Genomic DNA, 20,060 nt, shown 5'->3' on the forward strand with positions numbered 1-20,060 from the left:
GGCTCCCAAGATGTGTCCCCAGGGCACTATACAAGCAAAAGAAGCTGCTCAAAAAACTTGACATTAGTGCGGATCTGCTCTGTCCCACAGGAGAGGGCTGGGTCCGGTGATGCAGCGCCTAGGCACTGGTGGGACAGCAGACACCTACAACCAAAGAAGCTGGTTATGGGGAGCAGGGGAAGCAGCAGGAGCAGGAGGAGCAGCTCAGCGTCCCCAGGGGAAGCGTGGCCCCAGCAGGCTGCCCGGCGTGGCAGCGGTGTGAGGAGCCGTGCAGATGCAGTGCGGTCAGACCCGGAGCTCCCACCACTGGGATGGGGACAAGCGGTGACTGAGGGAGGGGACGCACTCGGCCGGGTGCGGGGGGGGGAAGCAGAGCGGTGGCACCGTCCCCGTGCAGCCCCACGGCCTGCCCAGCACCAGCGCACCCAGGGCTCAGCCCCCCCCACCAGACCATCAACTTACTAACTACGGACAGGGGCACCTCAAAACCTGGCCACTTCAACATCGGGGCTGCAAGGGAAAGAGAAGGCAGGTTGGAGGACACCGGGATGCGCTCCGACCCCTTGACGGGAACAGAAGGTGTTGGTTAAGGAGACACGAGGTTTGGCTTTTGATGTGAGCACCCATCGGCTGCACCGCACACAGCACCTCCGGGCAGAGGAAGCAGGAAGAAAAAGAAGAAAAAGGAGGAAAAGTCATGTTTATCGAGTCACTGGTGCTGCCCGCCGGCTCCCTGCAAGGAGGGGAAGGAAGGGCACGGCCACAGCCGGGGCGCCGGGAGCCACCTGCAGAGGGGAGAGGCCAGGCACGGCGGGGGCTACGGAAGCGAGGCGGGGGGCTTCCTTCCCCCTGCCCCAGCCATCGCAGCTTTCCCACCACCGCCAGGATGGGAAAGCGCAGCCATGGCATGCGGCAGCATCCCCTCCAGACACACACACAGGAGGGACCCGGCCCTTAAACAGTTTTAGCTGCTCCCGCTCAGCAAAGCTGTTTAAAGCCTTCAGGGGCTGAGCACAGGCAGGCAGCACCCAGCGTCTCCGACAGCCACCAAATGCCAAGGGGATGGAGAACAGACAAAAAAAAAAAAAAAAAAAAAAAAAAAGGGAAAAAAACCCCAAACATGGCAATGTGCAATGCAGGCAGTGATGGGCAGCACACAGGCACGGCAGCTGAAAAAGACACCGAGGCCCAGCTCAATGCAATAAATAAAACTTTTATTCAAACAATAACTCAGTACAGGGCACATTTCTCTCTGGCTTTTAAAAAAGTTTTTTTCAGCACTTCACAATCTCCATACAGGCTTTGCTAGGCTGGGATTCCCACCATCCCCCCCGCCCCCTACGTTCAGTCATTCAGCAGGAAATATTCTGGGTTAAAAATCTTTAGCAAAATTAGGACATTAATGCAGGAGGGTCTAGTCACAATATGCCCACAGGCAAGTATATAAAACAAAAACTTGTCTCTGTGTGTGTGTCTGTATTGCCAGCAACGTCCCAGTAAACAGGCAATGTAGGAGGTTTTAAAAATCACATCAGAAAAAGAAAGCGTGTACAGCTTTGCAGTGAAGACAGCCACGGGCACTGGAAGGGCAACGGCCAGCCTCGGCTGGGGGAGCGGGACCCCAAGTGCCGAGGCAAGAGCCCCCTGGGTGCTGCCGAGCCCCCTGGCACAGCACAGGGGCTGCCTTGCTCAAGCCCAGTGTAGGGATGTGAGCGCGCCCGTGGACAGCTCAGCACCAGCCCCCAGTGCTAAACGTGAGGTAACAATACTTGCTACAAAAAATATATATATATATTTATAAAACAACCAGGAGTGACCCTTCCGGGGGGGATGCCAGCTACACCCCCCAGCTGGCAGGACCCCAGGCGAGAAGCAGCCCTTTCCCCAGGGCAGGAGCCCTGCCCTATCTGCTTCTCCCAAAGCCACTGCGGCAGGCAGTGGGATGGAAGCGGATGAGGCCAAGGGGGACACATGGGGCTGCTGCCCCACCCCCCCCCACCCCTGGAACAGCATCTGGGCACGGGCATCCCAGATGCTCAGTAACAGTACGGACACCAGAGGCCATGCATATTATTTTTTTTTTGTTGCAGTCTGGGAGGTTTTGTTCCAGTCTGGCACGCAGGGGCTGGCATGCAGCCCCAGAGGAGGGATAGTGCATCGCTAACATTCACACGGGAGTACAAAAACTGGGTCCCACTACAATGTAAACTGCATCCAGGCTGCTTCAAAGTGAGCACAGACCGATCGGCAGTTTCTGCTCTGAAAAGGCTTCAGAAACAAGGGCACTGTGAACACCAGGGAGGGGTGGAGAAGCACCATGGTTTCCTTGAAGATCACAAGAGTTTAAAATCCAAAAGAAGTAGAGAAACAAGGGGGAAAGGGGAAAAAAAAAAAAAAAAAAAAAAAAAAAAAGAAAAAAGAGGGAAAGAAGCAGAAAGCTCTTCCAAGCAGCAAGGGCTGCCGCTAGCCAAGGTGTCCTCACACCGTTGATACCAAACTGCTGCTGCCGCTGTGGAACAAAGCACAGGAGACTGCCAGGGGGGCCGGGAGTGCCGGCGCACGCCACGAGGTAGCACCGTGCCCGGGAGCCCAGCTCCCAGCACGACACCACGGGGACTGGCACCAACACCCTGGCGGGCTTGACCCCTGCCCATCACTGCTGGGCTCGCAGCCCATGCCCGTGGGCTTGGGTTGTCCCCAAGAGCAAGACCTGGTGGTTCCAAGGCAGAGGGAATGGGGACAGAGGAGCCGCTGGGTGGGAGAAGGTGTCGGGAAAGACCCCGGGAGCACGCACTCTCGGGGGCATCGCTATCTGGGCACAAGCCCAGAGGAGGCTGGGGAGATGCAGCTCTGGAGGAGCACAAGCCTTGGCAGGGTGCAAGGTTGGGGACACAGGGGCTGGCCCCTGGGACCTGCCCTCCTCCCCGGGGAGACTTTGGGTCCCTCCACACTCGCAGACAAAACCTGCATTGCATCCTCTACCACATAGCCCCATCCCAGCCACTGCCTGCCCCCAGGGAGCCCATGCAGGGACCCCCATGGGGACACAGCACCACAGCTTCACGCAGAGCCAACACCAACAGTTCAGTTCCAGGTAACACAACACGAAGGTTGAAGTCTTACCTGCTGACGGACCTTGTCCCGTAGTCATCGAGACCCTGTGGAGAGGAGGGGAGGAAGCGCGGTGAGGGGTGGGAAACGTGGGCTCAGGTGCCACTGGGGGGGTCACACAAACAGACCAAAGTGCATTGGGAGCCAGGGATACCAGGGCCGAGGGGCCAATGCATTTGGAGAGGAAAGGGAGACACAGAGATGATTTGAATGGGATACAGACAGCAGGTAGTAAAGCTGCTCCGCTCTCACAGAGCGGGACTTTTATCTGGCAAGACAAGGGACAGCAACAGCTCAGAGAGCCCCAGTGCGCCCTGCCCAGCCCTGCTGTGGCGCACAGCTCCAGTGCCTTCAAGATGCGAGACACTCGAAAAAGAACTGGATAAGTCTGAGAGACACTAGTGAGATGTTCTGTGGAGGGAGGTGTTTGTCTGTATTAAATCCCACCAGAAACCCACAGGGTTTTGGACCATTTTCTCTTTCAGTTGGTACCAAACAGCCTTTGCAGCGGGGAAGGACCACACTGGCCTGAGGAGCAGATGGGGACCGGGCTCAGAGGATGTGCCCTGGGGTATGACTGCGGAGCAGCTCTGCTCTCCCTGACAAGCATGGCACTGCTCCAGGAGGAAGCAAGAGCCACTGGTCTCCGAGCTGGCCACGCACCAGGGATCAGAGACCTGTGTTCCCACCGCCCTGGGAACGCTCCCAATCACAAAACCTCAAAATCAGCAGCAAACCCAGCAAATGGCAAGAAGTGGAGCTGCACTTCTGTCCCATCCCCTGCAGAGAGGGCCACATCCTGGCCGGAGCTGCCACCACTCCAGAGCGCCCTGCCAAAGGGTTGGGTGCTGCGTGGCCACCTCTCCCCACCTGCTGGCACATGCTGAGCACTCTGGGGAAGCCAGCGTGGCTCATCCCACCATCTCATCTGGTGGGGAAGCCCCACTCTGCCGATGGCTCCTGGGTTAAGCTGACCTCATCCACATGTGCATCCTCCCCAAGTTGTTACCTGAGGAGCCCTGAGCTTGTTTTGGACAGCCACCAACACCCTGGCTGGGTCTGCCCCAGCCTCGTACACTCACCCCAGTGCCCCCACAGGACCATCACCAGCTTGAATTGGCATGTGCCAGAGAAAACGCTTCCAGCTGCCTGTGAACAGCCTGTTTCTGGTGGGAGGTTCCCATGGAGTCGGCAAGTGTTGTCCTTTGGGGGTTTACGGTGCTGTTTTGTGCCTTTCACTTGCTGCACCTTGCCTGTTCTACCTAGGTGAGCCAAACCGGCTGGTCTTCCCCATCCACTGCTCCTGCTGTCTCCCTGCATCCCCTTGTCCCTTTTCCCTAGGAGAGATGCTCAGCAGGAGTCAAGGCCCCAGGCAAGGCACATGTGTCACCAGGCAAAAAACAGCCAACTGCCCGTAAATCCCAAGGGAAACATTGCGTGTGTTTGGACTTACAGCTGTCGACCTAGCGTAAGGTTTGTAGTGAGCCGAGGGTGGTTGGCAGAGGCCACTGGAATAGTCTTTAATTGCACACCCATAGGGCATTAGGTAGTCCTACAAACAACGAACACAGGTTGGAGAGCAGCCCTCCTGCACCCACATGCCACCTACACCACGCCAGGATGGAGAACGCGCTTTAACAAGTTTCATCATTCTGCTTTAAACCCACAGGCAGGACGGAGAAGTTGCAGACACCCGGGCCACCATGCACTGGGCTGCAGCAGGGACTAACACCCAGGGATTTGTTCAAGCATCTCCCGTTTTTATAAGAAGTTCCCCCCCACCCCCTCCCCCCAGAGTGGGAGAAGCCCCCAGGGCCCGCGGGCTCACCTGGGAGAAGGCAGGCACAGCCACGCTGTACGGCCTCTGCTTGAAGGTGTTGACGCCCTGTGCCGGGAAGGCTTGGGAGGCCATGCCGTAGTCGGGCGGCGGGATGGCGATGTCGTCCTTGTCCAGCAAGTTGCCGGTGCTGCTGCTCTTCCCTTGCTGCAGGCTGGGTGGGGGGGGGGCCCAAGGCAGGGGCATCAGCACAAGCCCACCCCAGGCTGAGACCCCACGTGGCCAGTCCACCCGTGGCGGGGGACCCCACAGCCAAAGCCCCCCGCCCCAAACCAGCTACCCCCGTCTGCACGGGGAGTTATTCCTAACGACACTGCTGTGGGGAAGCGGGGTACTCGGGTGCTGAGCCCACACGCCTGCCCCAAGAGGGGCGCAGGCACCCACCCACCGATGCTCCTACCTCGCGTGGACGCGCTCGCTGCCATCATTGTCGAGGACCCGCGTGTAGGAGAAAGGAAACCAGCCCCTCCTGAAAGGCAAAGGCAGGGGATGGAGCCGGACCCACGCTGCTCGGAGGATCCAGAGGCTGCACCCAGGTGCAGCGGTTCGCGAGGACAGCCACCGCACTCACAGTTTTGTTTTCTCGCTCTCCCCGTAATGCCAGCCGTCCCTGGCCTCCGGCACCAGCAGCGTGATGAGGTCACCCTCCTTGAAGCTCAGGAGGGTGCTGTTATCTCCGGCAGCATGAGAGAAAATGGCCTGCACCCTCGTCCTGCCATTCCTCTCGAGCCCTGCGGCCATGGAGCTGGAGCGCGGCAGTGTCTTGTTTTCAGCTGGTGGGAGACAGAGACCAGTGAGTGCCTCGAGTACCGGACACCGTGGCCATGCCCAGCCTGGCACAGCCAGGGACGGGGCAGCCCTGCCAGGAGAGGTCCCTAACCCCGCTCATTTCACCACAGGTGCCAATACAGCCTTCAGTGTGACTCACACCTTCCTTCCCCCCTTCAGCAGGATCAGGCCACTGCTCTGGGCATCGCCCACCAGCTGTGGCAAAGGGAGCAGCCTCCCTGTGTGCCGAGATTCCTCAGGATTCTTCCTCCTGGAAATCCTGTCTGTGGGCTGAAAGCCCACCCAGCCAAGAACCCACGGCAGAGCCCAGCTCCGCTCATTTACTACCCCCCAGGTCCAGAGGCACAAACAGCACCTGGCACTAGAAGGATGCTCCCAGTCACTGCGCGGCCACCACCAGCATCCCTGGGGACCCTGCGCACTGCGCCCGGCCCCACCAAGCTCCCTGCCAGCGCCAGCCAGCCCCGCGGCACCCCACAGCCCCGGCGTGGAAGGTGGAGCCTCACCTGATGCGTAGCTGTTTTTTGGTGGCACGTTTTTGCGAACTGGGAGTGTATTGGAATAAGAGTCACTCAGCTGCTTCTGAGGCTGGGGAGGAGATAAAGATTTGGGCTGTGCTGGCTTCATCTCAGACCACTGGTTGTACCCGTCACTGTCTGGGCCTGAGACTCCGTTCATCACCGGCATGGCCTCCTGTGCCGACATGCGCTACGGAGAGAGGAGAGGGGGGGGGGGAGATGGGGAACATCTTCATTAGGGCATCGCACCACTGCTCCCACAGTGGGACCAGCTCCTGGGAAGGGGGTTCACAGCAGACTGGAGCTTCAGCCTGGTCAGTTCCCCACCTAGGTGAGCAGGGGGGTCACCCTCTGCAGTATTTTGCTGCTCCAAGCTGCCTTGCACCTGAAATCCCTCCCGAGTTCCACTGCTCAGCTTGTGCCCCCGCCACACATCCGGGGGGAGACCCTTTTCTGAAGGGCCTTTCATCCCATGGGTCACTCCAACCACTTTCTCCCACTGTTACTGGGGTACTTTGGTTCAGCCTCACAGCTCTGGGACCAGTCCGGCCAGGTGGGTCCAGCTTGTGGGGTCCCCAAAGACCCCCGGCAGCTCCTGCAGCCTGCACCCCTCCGCAGCTCAGCAACTGAAGCTAGATGGGACAAGGACAGGCTGCCCATCCCCATGCCAGGCTCCTTCCCGCATCCCAGGGCAGTGCGTGCACGGAGCTGCCCATCCCTGTGCATCAACAACAACCCAACAAAAGGCAACTTGCTGAGGACAACGGTGACACTGGCCTGGGCTCATCCCTCCAGCTTTGCTCAGAAGGGCAGGACAGCTTCCACCACGGCGATACTTACTCCTACAAAAGGTGCCAGCTCCGGGGGAACAGGGAGAGGTTTGGCACCAGGGATGGGGTCAGAGATGATGAGGTTGGATTTGGATGTAGACAGAGGACTGGGCATAATGGTGCCATTGCTGCTGGCAGCCATCTGCTGCATCAGCTGTATAGCACGGTCCGGGATCTTGTTGGGATCCGAGCAGGACTGCTGCCACAGCGGCAGCTTCTGCGTCAGCATCTCCTTCCCCTGCAACAGAGAAGAGAGGCATAAGGGCACGCGGTGTGGAGCAGGGCACCGAGCTCTGCATCCCTCCCTGGGCAGCACTGTGCAGATCCGGAGCTGGCCTGATTCTGGCCACAAGACTGATCGGCTCCTCCATGCATGGCACAGACAAGACAAAACACAGGGACTTAGCACTTCCAGCCTCTGACGGCAGCTGAGCCAGGAAGGTGTCATGAAAAATGGAAAGGAGGGAAGGAAAAGGTAATTAATCTCCCCTGCTTATTCCAAGACATCCTGCACAGGGCAGCTCCAGGAGCAGAGGGGCTGCAGGAAACCAGGCAGGGTGCTGGGCTCCTCATGGAACAGCACCACTCGACTGAGCGGAGCAATAAAGCCTGACCAAAGGCTGGGCAGCGCACAGCCTGCACCCAGCCCGCACCGTGCTGTCGCCCAGGTCCTGAGGGATAAGATGCTTGTTCAGGGCTCCTCAGCTCCAAGACCCTCCAGCCCCAGCACCCTGCAGCTAATCCCCACTGTCCCCTGCCCGTGGGCAGCACTGGCAGCCACCCACCACCACGCTCTGAGCCAAGGGGAAAAAACAATAAAAATAGAGCTAAGCTTGCCCTTATTCAGCTATATACCCATGATGCACAAGCATGCATCCCATAGTGTGACACTGGGGGGATGTCCCAAGCTGGGTCACTCCCCAGCTAAGGGCCAGGCAGACCCTCAGGCTCCTGACTCAGCACCTCCCCGGGAAACGCACCGTGAAGAGCGGCAGAGCAGCAGCTCCGCCAGGCCCCATGGCTAGCTCGCCCCACAGCAGAGGGTGACCTGCATGGCTTCGCAGCTGATCTCACCTGGAGACAACTTGGTCCCTGTGTATTAAAAAAACCCTCTAAAGCCAATTTCAAAGTCCCAGAACATTTCCCTGCTATCGGCCACCAGCTCCAGACGCGGCACAGCCTCACCACCCAGACTATGGCTGCTGCCAGCATCCTCTGGGAGCTGCCGGCAGCAGCGGAATGGCATTTTTAGCCGGCAAGGCCCACGCCGGCTGCCAGGCTGCTGCAGGGCCAGGCACCCACGTAGCACATATGCCCATCAAGCTCTGGACGAGCCACCTGCAAAGTCCCTCTTGCAACAGTCACCCTCCATTTGCTGCTGCTGCAACAAGTTTTTGTTTTCACCATGCCAGAACGATGCTGCGGGCACAGGCACCCTTACGCCAGCTGCCCCTCACCATTCCTGGGGAGGATTTTTTTCCCTCCCCCCTCCTGCACTACAGGAGGGGTTTGCATATGCCAAGCATAGATCCAGCCTGTAGCGCAGCGCGAGGACAGCACTGACTAATCCAAACTCCTTCTCCTGCTCCTCAGTGCCAAGCGCAGTGGTGACAGATGGGTGCTGTGAGCGATGGGGGGTGGCGGTGGGGAACAACCAGAACAGAAGCACAAGGCTGCGGGAGCAGCACTGGTGTTCCCAGCTCTCATCCGGATGGATTCTGCTCTGGACTAGCACAGGGGGCTGCCACTCCCCAGGCTGGTGGGCAGAAGCTCCAGCCCAGGAGATGTGGGATGCCTGGGAATGGGCAAGAGGGGGTTTGGAGCAGCATTTAGTATCTGGTTTAATCCCCGCCTTTGCTAAGGCTGGGGCTGGAGTGAGCCTTGCCAGGTGGGCATCGCCACCCCCGCTCCAAGTGGGAACATCGCCGCTTTGTATTTCTTCTGCTTTTGCAAGTCATTGACACGCAAGGAACCTGAGGAGCCTCTGCTAGGGCAGAGCCCTCAGACCTCTGTGACCATGACGCACAGGAGAGCTGAACCCCAGCCACCCACCACAAGCTCTCCTGCGCGGGTGAAGCTGCATGGCAGAGGGGCTGGCATCGCCTGGCTGAGCCCGACGGCGGCATACGCTGCCAGCTCTGCCATCAGCACCGCCGCGCTGGCACTCTGGCAAACCACAGTCGGTCCGGTCTACCTCGTGCAGCCAGAAGCTGCTTTGAAATGCAGAGTGGCACCCATGGGAGACACTTCCCCGCGTCAGAAGGGCAGCACCACCCCAGGACAGCCCTGCCTCCCCCAGGGCACCTTGCCTGTGGGTCACCCACTGATGCATCCTGCCCCCCTGTGCCACCGGGGCCACACCAGCTGCAGCTTGCAGGTTATCAGCTTCCTCGGTAGGCAGCGGCTCGTGACAGCAGCACCCACCCGGTGATGGGGCAGCCAGGACCTGCAGTGGGCCGCAGGAACACGGCAGCAGCGGGGCTGACTCACCTTGGCATGGTAAGTGATCGCACTCTTTGCTACCGCACACTGCTTCTCTACCAGGAAGCAGAACCGTCTCCTCTCTTCTGTAAGAGCTGTCTTATAGCCGTCAGAGACGTAGTTTTCCAGCTCACCTTGCTTGTTGCTGATGGCTTCAATGTACTAGAACAGAAAGAAGAGCAAAGAGATGGCTGCCTTCCCCGCTTCGGCCACCGAGCGCCTGCCCCTCCGTGGGGAGGGCAGGGCGTGCCACAGAATGCTCTGCCAAGGGGTCAGCAGTACAGCCGTGGGGCTGGCAGGGGGGCCAGCAGGCAGGGTGCCCCCCCCCCCAGCACCAGACATGCACACATGTGCCTGCGTGGCCCCTCCAACCCACCCTTACTCATCGGAGCTCCCCACGCAGAGGCGCTGACTCAGCGCGTGGGCTGGCAGCCGCGGGCGGCGGGACGAGTTGTACCGCGTGCAGCCGCCCTCTCACCAAACAGGGGCCCGAGCCCTGCCGAGGCGCTCATGCCACCAGCGGACGCCGAGGAGGTTGCCTTGATCGCCAGGGGCTGGCAGCAGCCCCTGTAACCCCCTGCTCATCCCTGCCAGGCACCGCAGTGCACAAGCCACCACGGAACCCAGTCCGGGCTGAATGCCTCCAGCATCCCCTCTGCTGCAACCCTGCCTGCATGGACGGTGGGGAGCTGGGGGCCGCAGTGGGACAGCACGTGAACCCCTCCACCACACACAACCATCAGCAACACTAGAACTACCGTCAGTTTGCATTTGCTGGTCAGCCACAGTGTAAGTGGTGCAGGGAACATGGGGACAGTGCCAGGGCAGTGCTGCACGCTGGCACAGCACCTCCCTGCCCAGCTGCAAGGGGATGGCCAGTCCTTGATGCTGCACCCCGGGGCTGTGCAGACACCGGGGTCCCCATCAGCACGGGGCAGAGATGCTGCAGACACAGCAGCGGGATGCTCCTTTGCTGGCACGGGCTCCTGCTCTGCCTACATGACTTCTGCCAGCGTGGCTGTGCCACATGGGGCTTTGCCAGCACCGTACGGGGCATGGAAGCAGCGCATGAGGCTGAGCTGAGGTAGCCCAGCTGCTCAAGCCGACCTGCACGATGCAAACGTGGCGCACAGGATGGCTTCAGAGCAACGCCTGGGACTGCGGCGCTGCTGCTCAGCCACACCACCAGCCGCCCTGAGCACAGAGGGCACCAGATGTCCCCAGCTCCCCAGCCTGGTCATTTTCTCATCCCTCAGTCCTCCTGGGAGGCCCCCAGTGCTCCTCTGCAATAAGCTTCCACCCTTGATGTGGCACTGGGAGAGCAGCCACCAAGCCTCTCAAGGAGGAGCATCTCCCTCGCCCATCGCTGTCCTGCCCTGCAACACCTCCTTGCCACCAGTTCTCCCCTGGGCCAGCAGCTCCCCACTGCAAAGCCACTAGCAACCACGCAGCCCAGGCACAGCTAAACCTGCTCCAGAAAGTCTGAGCTTCTGCAAAATGAATTAAACTGGAAATTCAGGGCCCAAAGCAGCTTTACTTCTTTCTTCATGTTTAACAGTTATTTTTAGCGTGCTACAATATTTATTACCAGACACATGAAATGGAACAAACCTCAACAAAAGCAGTGAGATTAAGCAGCACACCAGACTTCAAAGGGGGCTTATTTCCGAGCTGGAGCTCCCACCTTGCCTGGACCATCCCTCCCTCAGAAGGAAACCCTGCACAGAGCTCATGCCAGACCCAGCAGGTCTTGGGTCTCCCCACACACAGCACCACAGGTAAGGGAAAGGGGGTCGATATGAAATGGGTAAAAAACTGGTTTGCAACCAATAACCCTGTTTTAAGGAGATTTTTTTTTTTCCCCCCAAATGAGAAAATCCAGTGCAAGCACCCCGTTTAGGGACAGAATTAAGTGAAGGTAACCGAGCTGATGGCACTGGGTTGCAGAAGCAGCAATAATGGAGGTATGTGCATCACCCCCAAGCAAAGCCGTGAGGAGAGCCGAACTGGACAGTGGCTGGCAGGGATACAAGGGAGGGCACCGGGAAAGCCAGCAGGCAGCTGTGCTGTGCCAGCAGCAGGCACGGAGGCACTAAGGCTGGCACAGCACAGGGAAGAGGCGGCAGCAGCCCCGGGCACATGCCAGTGGGTGGGAGCAGGCGGCCGTGGGAGGACGCGCTTGGTGCGAGCGGGGAAAGCATCACTCCCCAGAGTGGGCTTGGGACAGAGGCACTACCGGCATCACGCCGCCTCCTCCCGGGTATTATTAGCCCCTGGAACAGCACAGGGACAGAGCCTGGAGGCACCAGCCTGGCAGCGGTGATGGGGAGCTGGGATGGAAGGATGCCCCAGCCCAGAGAGCCCCCAGCTCCCCCAGGGTCCTGGGCCCCATCCCCTCCCATCGCAGCCTTGCTTTGCCCAGGGCACCAAGCCTCACTATCCCCACACGCCTGCACCACCAGCAGCTCCCAAAAAAGTTTCCTTCCCTTCTCTCTCGAGGGAAGCGGCAGGACAACGGTCCCCCTGTGCAGAGCCCCGTTTCTGGAAGGAAAGTGCAACCCTGACAGCACCTGAAATAGCAGGAGTGAGGAAGCAAGCGCAGACCCCGACACCCAAAACTCATCCTGCTTAATTTACTAACTGGGCCATCAAGAACAAGAAGGTGAGGAGTGAAATGAGTCCACCTCCAGCTAATTTAGTTCAGTAGCACAAGGACCATCCCACTGTGATTCAGGTTTCCCCAGATAACCATCCCCAGGCCAGGCACAGCTCTGCCCTGCTACTGCATGTGTGCAAGACCCCGCTCTAGTCCCAACACACTGCAGCACAGGGGAAATGCTTATCTTAGCCACACAAGATTTTCAGTTTTAATCATGATTTAAATATGCAAGCTAAAGCCTTATTTACATCCTTGATTTCAATCTTGTTTTGCAAGTATACTTTTAATTATTTCACTAAGGAAAGGCTTGTCTTAATGGCTGCAGCCAGTTAGAACATGTTGATTTGCAAGCAGAGCGCCTATGCTCTAAACTTAGTATTCTCAGCGCTTTATATACTTTATGTAAATATGCCTGATGTGCCATTGATTTATTCAGAGCCTTGATTTTTACATGTTATTACATTACAAGATGGCGAGCAACACTTCATGTTCACTACACAGTTTTCATTTCGGATTTGCTCAAAATGACAATGGGCTTTCAAACAACGCACAGAAAGAATTTAAATAAAAACCTTGTAAAATATGCCAGATGCACAGGGGAAAAAAAAAGGTGAAATCTTATATCATGCTTTGTGCATTACTACTGTGTGCTGGGGAGAAACGCTGCCTTTAGTCAGCAAGTGGTGCTTTACCTGCAGGCAGGTGCCTGTCAGGACCGTCAGCCTCATGGCCGCTGCTCAGATCTCCTTTCCCCCGGGACAGGGAGGATCCTGCAGCCATCCCGTGTTCTGAACCCCAGAAAAATGCATTTCTCAGCCTGGCACGACCTGACAGCTGGCCTAAGAGCCAGGGGAAGGTGCCTCCCTGCCAGCCTCTGTAGCATCCTGAGACCTCACCGACAGGCACGTACCTCTCGAGTGCTGCATTTTTAATTCAGACCTTGATTTAGGTTGCCAGCTTCAAATTCAGCCTTCTAAGCATCATCTAAATAAAATTCCCAGTTTAAAAGAGGAAAAGCACCCCATTTGTCACCCGAGCACCCAAGGGGGCAGGGAGCTGGCCATGGCAGTGGTCACAGCTGTGCCAAAAGCCAGAGCACACACAGGAGCTGCCCAACAGCTCCAGAAACCTTTTCTGGGTTTCTAGGTTGGAGAGGCCTCAAATAACTCCCCCATCCCCCCCGCCTCCTGAACACATCCACTTCCAATTCACCAGGAGCTGCTGACCTAATTAGCAATGTCAGCAGCAGCGCGACGGGCAAAGGGTTTGGTTTAAGATGCTGCTGTGGCTCAGCTGCGGGAGCCAGCAGAGCCAGGGCTCCCGGTCCAGGGGAGCAGCAAATCTGGGGAGGGGGAGCCCCGGCTGCACAGGTGGTGGCGGCTCAGCTGGGGACCCACCGGATCAACCCCCCCTGGCCACCCAGTACTGGGGAGATGGGCGATGCTGGAGCAAAGCTCCGTCACACTGGGTCCACCCAAAGCTGGGAAATCTCCATTCAGGAGGCAGCCCATGGAGCTCAAGGACTCAGACAGTAAGTTAGGAACAAGAGCACATGAAAAAAAAAAAAAAAAAAAAAAAGAAGCTGCAAAGTCCCCACCCCAACAGCTGCTGTCATCCCCCAACACAAAAAAAGCCAGGGTACAGAGGTCCCACTGCTTACACTAACATGTTCCCAGCGCCACTCCAGCGCTGACAGCCAGAGGTGTGTGCAGGTGAAAAAGCATCCCAGAAACATCAAGACCTGAGTTCCTTTCAAGCACATACCACCGTCAGGTAGTTAACGCAGGTGAAACAGCAACATCATCACTGAACTTCAGTTGAGCCTTTAATAACCACCCACCCTTACTGGTAAAAAATTAGTTCAGACCATTCTACCCAAGCCAGGAACGCACAAACCAGTCAGGAATGAGCCAAGGGTGATGCTCCTCACCACCGCGCTGAGCACGGCCGCAGGAATCACTGCGGCTCTGTATCAGTGATCAGGTGCATGTGCCACTGCGGGTGACACGGGCTGAGTGAAGGACTGGCCACAAGGACAAGAGGCAACCAGGAGCTGGCAGAAACCCCAGGCTGCCTTGCAGGGGCCACCAGCCCACCGGGGTGGGTGCAGCGATGAGTCTGGATAGCAGAAAGCTGGTAACGCTGCAGGGCAGCCCACGGTCGGCAGTGATGCTGAGCAGGGGAAGGACCGTGCCCCCGCACCAGCTCCGAACACCGGGCTCTCGCCCAGGCCAGCAGCACAGGGCGGCAGGGATGCGAGACAGGGAAGGGAGAGGACTCAGCCAGCTGTGCCAGCCTGCTGCGGCAGGCTGAAATACCTGGAAGGAATGAACACTGGCAGAAGGGAGGATTTATGTAAGGAACCACAAGGGAGAATAATTAGAAAGTAATGGGATAAAATAAGAAAGAAGTTAGGCTGATTAAGAGAGGAAGAGCATCTAAGCTGTTGAAGTCTTAAGGAAAAACAGCTGAAACCCTTCCACAGCATATCGCCAAACCGAGGAAAAGAGGCTGGGGACTCCCAGCCCCGACAGCTCCTGGGAACAGGGACAGCTTTTCCTCATGCCCAGAATCTGCTTCTTGCGTGGGAAGTGGTGGACCCTGGAGCAGCCTCAGGGAAAACTCTGTCCCCTCCCGGCTCCCTCCAGCCTCCATCATCACTCAAGTGTTACAGATGGAGGGAGGTTGGTCGATGTGTTTAGCCAGACAGAGCGATGCCATATTCAAACCCTGGGATATCAGCGGCTCTTCCCAGCAGAGCATGGCTGAGGAGATCAGAGCTTGGAAATGAGCCTGAGGTGACCTAACGCCTCTTGTAATACAGCAAATTAAGCAGCAGACCAAACCCTCTCCCACAGCAGACAGCACAGGTCACTGTGGGAGCCCAAACACATTTCACTGCCTTTTGCAAGGACAATGCACCCTGCAGAGCCACAGACCCACACTGCCACAGCTGCCCGCTGGTGGATGATTTCTGTGCATCTGGCACCCTGAAGCTCAGCACCTTTCCTGGGGAGAAGACAAAGTCCCCCTGCCCTGCACAAGCACCAACATCTTCAGCCAGTGAAGGTCTTTTAGTGCCAGCACCTGCCATGCTGCCCACCAGTCCCCATGGCTCCAGCTCCATCACCTGGCAGCCAAACCCCTCCTCTGTGATGCTGCAGACACTGTTATGCTGATGGTTATCCAAGGTGAAATCATACGCAGAGTGGACCCTAGGGAGCACAGCCCGGCAGATACCCGGCTCCAAGGACGCTGGCCTCCCCCAAGAGGGGCTGTCTCCCCTTGTTACGTTGCCTGTCACACATCTGTTCATCAGGGCATCAGCCTCATCCTTCCACTGCTCCTGCAAAACTCCATCCACGCACACATGTGATATTACATAAAATTTACAGAAAACAAAACAGCAGGCAAGCACCTTCTCCAGCCAGCTGTGCGGGGGTTCCACGATCAGCTTCTGAAAACGTTTTGTCAGTACGGGGACAGCCTGGATCAGCGGCTTGATGCACAAGGGTTGGCACCAAAGTGCTGATCTGACATGGCCCTGACCTGTGCAGGCACAGGGACCAAAAGACCAGCTTCCCAGAGGGGGCATCTGGGCACCTCAGCCCAGAGGAAAAGAAGTTTAAGACTTCATTTTGTGTATTTGTAGCAGCTGCTTGTAGATTTGTAGAGCTGGTTTCAGGAAAACTACGTTCTGTGCTGGAGCCTGTAGCTCACCTGGGTGAGAGGGATGCAGCCAGTGACCACAGCAGCTGAGTGAAGCCCCCCAGCCACAGGTGCTGGCAGAAGGAGGTGGAGGTTTTCCTCTTCTGTGTGCTACCTCCTTCATAAGCACTCACAAACCACAATGTCAGAAAAAGCTGCTTCAGCGTATGGCTCCATACAAGCAGCACCATGTGGGAACCCCCCCAACGCCCAAAGTCTCCCCAGATGCTTGGGCCTGCAGCGCTGCTGTAAGGGGGGGCAGCGTTGCCAGCAGACGCGTTCACAGAGTAAACAAGAGGCAAAAGAAATCTGCAAGGGCTGAGCTCTCCAGCAAGGTCCCCGGCCACGAGCAGGTAGTGCCAATGAGCTCTGTGCAAGAAGCACCCACACAGGCAAAGGGACAGCACGGCCGGTACCGCCCGCGTGGGGACCCTCTGGTCCCAGCCTGGCCGCAGCAGGACAGTGCTGCCCACGACCACCAGACCCACGCTTCTCCCAGCGTTCCACATCCGCCTCCCCTCCCTGCATCCGTATGTGCCGGGTTCAGACACACATCCTAACCTAGCTTAAAGCACCACAAAGCCTGGAGGGAGCTACCGAGCTGTTCCATAGTTCTTCCCTATCTGACTTTTACATAAAGCCCTTGTAGCCTGTTTGTGCAAACTCCTTACCAGTTAGAGCTTCCTGACCTACACCTAAAATTATTTCTCCTGATGGGAATATCAAAATGAGGTTTCAATTACAGAACTTTATAAAACACCCCAGGTTATTTGGCACAGTGGTATTTAATGCTTAAAATATTCCCACAGGAACAGGTGTCGGTGTGGACAGCAGAAGACACATCTGGGCAGGAGCTGAGCACAGCCCACCGCCCCCGGCTCAGCACCCCCTGGTTGTGCAGGGGTTGGGAGCAGGAGGGAGCTCCAGCTGCCCCCCGCACCCCCAGCACAGCCCCCTTGCCTGGGTCAAGCGCAGCCTGCCACTGCAAACAGCCGGCTCCAGCGTCCCTATTTAGGATGAATTACTGTCAGCTTTGTCTCAGCCCAATGCAGAAATCCAATTGTTTGTAGCTCTAATATGATTTGATAAATAGTTCAAACCAACATAACTTCATTGTTGAGTGGCTGATTCAATCAAGGTCCCAAATCCATCGTGACCTTGATTTCACAGCTTGGTCATAACCAACACTTAATGAAATTACAGCAGTTTAGCTTCCTTGGTGATTGTTTAATCTTAATATTATTTCCATTTTTCTTCATAAAAGACGTGAAGTGAATGGAATTGGTTTATTCTCCAGATTTTCAACACAGGTCAAAAAAACCCCCAGCACCTCAGTAACTACATAACTAAGATGAGCCATCTCAAGCAATTAGCTGTCTCAGCTTTCGTTCCTCATGTATAACAAAAGCTCTGGACTGATTCATGAGGAATAAAAAGCCTGACTTTATGGCGACATGCAGTAGTAACAACCCCCAACCACAGCATCTCTCCTGACCATGAATGACAAAGCTTTGGAGATGCAGAATCACACCTGCAGCCTAAGTGCACTTTGAGCTGCTTTTAAGCTACATGGGCCATCCTTACTGCAAACCGCAAGGTGCCTTAAATCCCCAACCACTTTAATCCTGCAACACCCATCCATAAGAACTCCACAGAACAAGCACAGGAGACAGAGGCCAGATGATGTGGGACTCTGACAAGCCTGGATCGGTGCTCTCCATGCAAGTGGCTGATGCAGCTCAGGAGGAGGCTCCCACAAGCATCGTGCCGCTGCCTCGCCCCAAGCACACCTCCTCAATCCGCCGCACTCCCAAAGCTCACTAGCCATGAGATAATTAGTTTTGTGCAGTGCCTGCTGAATATTGGTATTTATTTTACTTTTATAAAGGGGGCATATCTGAAGAGCCATAGGTGAGATGTTTGGGCTGTTTCACTGGGGTTTCTGATCAGTCCCGTAGAGCAAGGAGCCAGCACCACACTGGTACCCTGGCCCAAGTGAGGGCTGTCCTCTGCCACCCAGCAAACCAGAGCCTGAACGGCCCCAAATCTCCTCTCACCTTGGCAGAGGCGAGATGTTATCACACAAACCATGTCCTGGAGCCCCCTGAAGGAGATGCCTCTGCCACCACACTCGTCTCACCCACCCATCTCACATACAGGCAGCAACAAGTGGTGAAAAGGCAGAAAAGAGCAATTCTGCTTCCCATAGCATTAAATACGGATGGAGATGATGACAGAGCATCAGAGTCCTGGCTGCCGACTGCTACAGTGGCTTAAATGGATGAGTCTTCAAAAGAAGAGTAGGATGTTATTGCTTTGTTGAAGGAGAAGATGACTGATGTAGCTACCAGGATGTTTCCACCAACAGCAGCTTCTCCCATTATGAGACAAGTAATCTGCAACAGCCCATTAGAAGAGCTGCATCCAGTTCTTGTCTGATCGGTCTGTGGTCCCCAAGTACCAGCCTGATGAATTCTTCAGCTTCCCACAAGCCTTCAGCAGCCTCCTCAGAGGTTGCCAGGGTTTTTACAAGCTGGCCACAGGGGTGGCCCTGGGCCAGCTAAAACCCACCCACATGCAGCAGCTCCTCAGGGTGAGCCACGTGGTTCTCCGCTTTAAGCCAGTTGAGAAAGGTTTTTAATGGAGCGAAGCCCCACAGCACAACATCAGCAGCTCCTGCCTCACCAAGCCCCGCATAAGGCTCCCTCCTCGGGCCAGTACCAACACCCACATAGCTCCAAGGCTGCACCAGCCCTGGCAGCAACCCCCTCTGCGAGGCAAAGGTAAGAGCAGCATTGAGGATGGCCCAAGACACCCTCTTTTTCCACTGAAAGGGAATACCAGCACCGCAGCCAGCAGAGAACAGAGGGAAAACTGCCCTCATGGCTCAACGCAGCAATTTAACTTTGTATTTTGATCTAGGAGGAAAATAAGCAGCAAGCAGTTGAGCAGTCTCATAGCTCTTTAAGCTCAAAAGCCATCATAAGGCTTTTTCAGAGATAAGCGCTTCCTAAATACTTACTGCTGAAAGATTAAGAGAATGAAAGCCTGATCCTGTTTCCCTGCCCAAAGCGGCTGTGCTAACAGGACTCCCCCATCCCTGCCACATCACAGCAGGAGGATCAAACCGTCGCTCCTCTCCCAGCTACATCGTGCCAATCGCTGGATGGATTTTCTCCTCCTCCAAGTCTGGGTGTGGGATGGGGATCCCTGTGCAGTGGCAGCCTGGGGCAGAGAGGCAGGAGGGGTGGCTCTGGCAGCAGTTTTGCTCTGTTGTCCCTATCAGCAGCTTTCATGGGTGGGGGATAACAACGGTGTGATCCCCGAGTTTCCCCACGCTCAGCTGCATCGCCTAACAGGGCTCCGCTCGCTCAGCAGGAATTTCAGAGCAAGGGCTTGCAGAGACACCACTGCTCAGGAGGGGCTTGAGCTGCTCAACCCTCAAGAACATGCCAGCCCCCGCCTCAGTGGGCAGGACCCCCGGGCTGGGGTGCATGGGCTCCGGTTGAGGGGCTGCCAATGGGCATGAGCTTGGTGACTGTGCCCCAGCTCACCATGGGACCGGCACACCGAGCTGGGGGGGATGACTACAGGTATGTTTTATTCTTCAGTACTCATTCTGATTCACACCACCGAGAGAATGACTGATTTTCCAAATTTTAGTGCAATTAAGAATGTCATTTCCCCAGCACAACCTTCATGTTAACTATCTGCTGATGACTTTAAATGCCACCCTGCACGCAGACCCCATGAGCCAAGTGCCACCCGTGTTCAGATCCCCTTCAGCACACAAGGTGCATTGTGACATGTTACCAGCCCGCAGCATCCAAGTAACAGATCTTTGTCCCAACATAACACACGCTGTCGTGCTTCAGAAACAAGACTAGCTAGTTTCTGGCTTCAGGGTTCGCCTTCCCCTTTTCAAGGCACTACTCGCACCACAGTCCTTCGGGGCTATAACGCACCTGTACTTGCAGCTGCAGCAGGTTTATAGGTAGGTGCATCAGTTACTCATTGAAGTTTGCCACATTCAGCTGCACTTTTGGCAAAGCTCAAACCAAAGGTTGCAGACTTCAGAAGACACAAGCTCCTGCTGCAAACCCACCAGCAACACCAGTGCTGCAGCC

At 56.6% G+C, this 20,060-nt stretch overlaps 1 protein-coding gene across 5 annotated transcripts in view; it reads right to left on the reverse strand.

Moving 5' to 3' along the window:
- Nucleotides 1–20,060, reverse strand: part of BAIAP2 (BAR/IMD domain containing adaptor protein 2) — a 48,569-nt gene that overhangs the window by 4,025 nt on the left and 24,484 nt on the right. The window contains exons 7-14 of one of the 5 annotated variants that reach the window (XM_080375167.1): nucleotides 9,576–9,728; nucleotides 7,096–7,323; nucleotides 6,244–6,445; nucleotides 5,520–5,721; nucleotides 5,349–5,417; nucleotides 4,940–5,102; nucleotides 3,124–3,158; nucleotides 463–510 (exon numbers count right to left, since the gene is read on the reverse strand). In XM_080375167.1, coding sequence (XP_080231293.1) covers nucleotides 483–510; nucleotides 3,124–3,158; nucleotides 4,940–5,102; nucleotides 5,349–5,417; nucleotides 5,520–5,721; nucleotides 6,244–6,445; nucleotides 7,096–7,323; nucleotides 9,576–9,728 — 1,080 coding nt within the window. In that variant the 3' untranslated portion in view covers nucleotides 463–482. The other 4 variants (XM_080375168.1, XM_080375166.1, XM_080375164.1 and 1 more) reach the window with 4 other exon arrangements.

The sequence above is a fragment of the Falco punctatus genome (assembly GCF_963210335.1).
Source record: "Falco punctatus genome assembly, chromosome: 1".
Classification (NCBI taxonomy): domain Eukaryota; kingdom Metazoa; phylum Chordata; class Aves; order Falconiformes; family Falconidae; genus Falco; species Falco punctatus.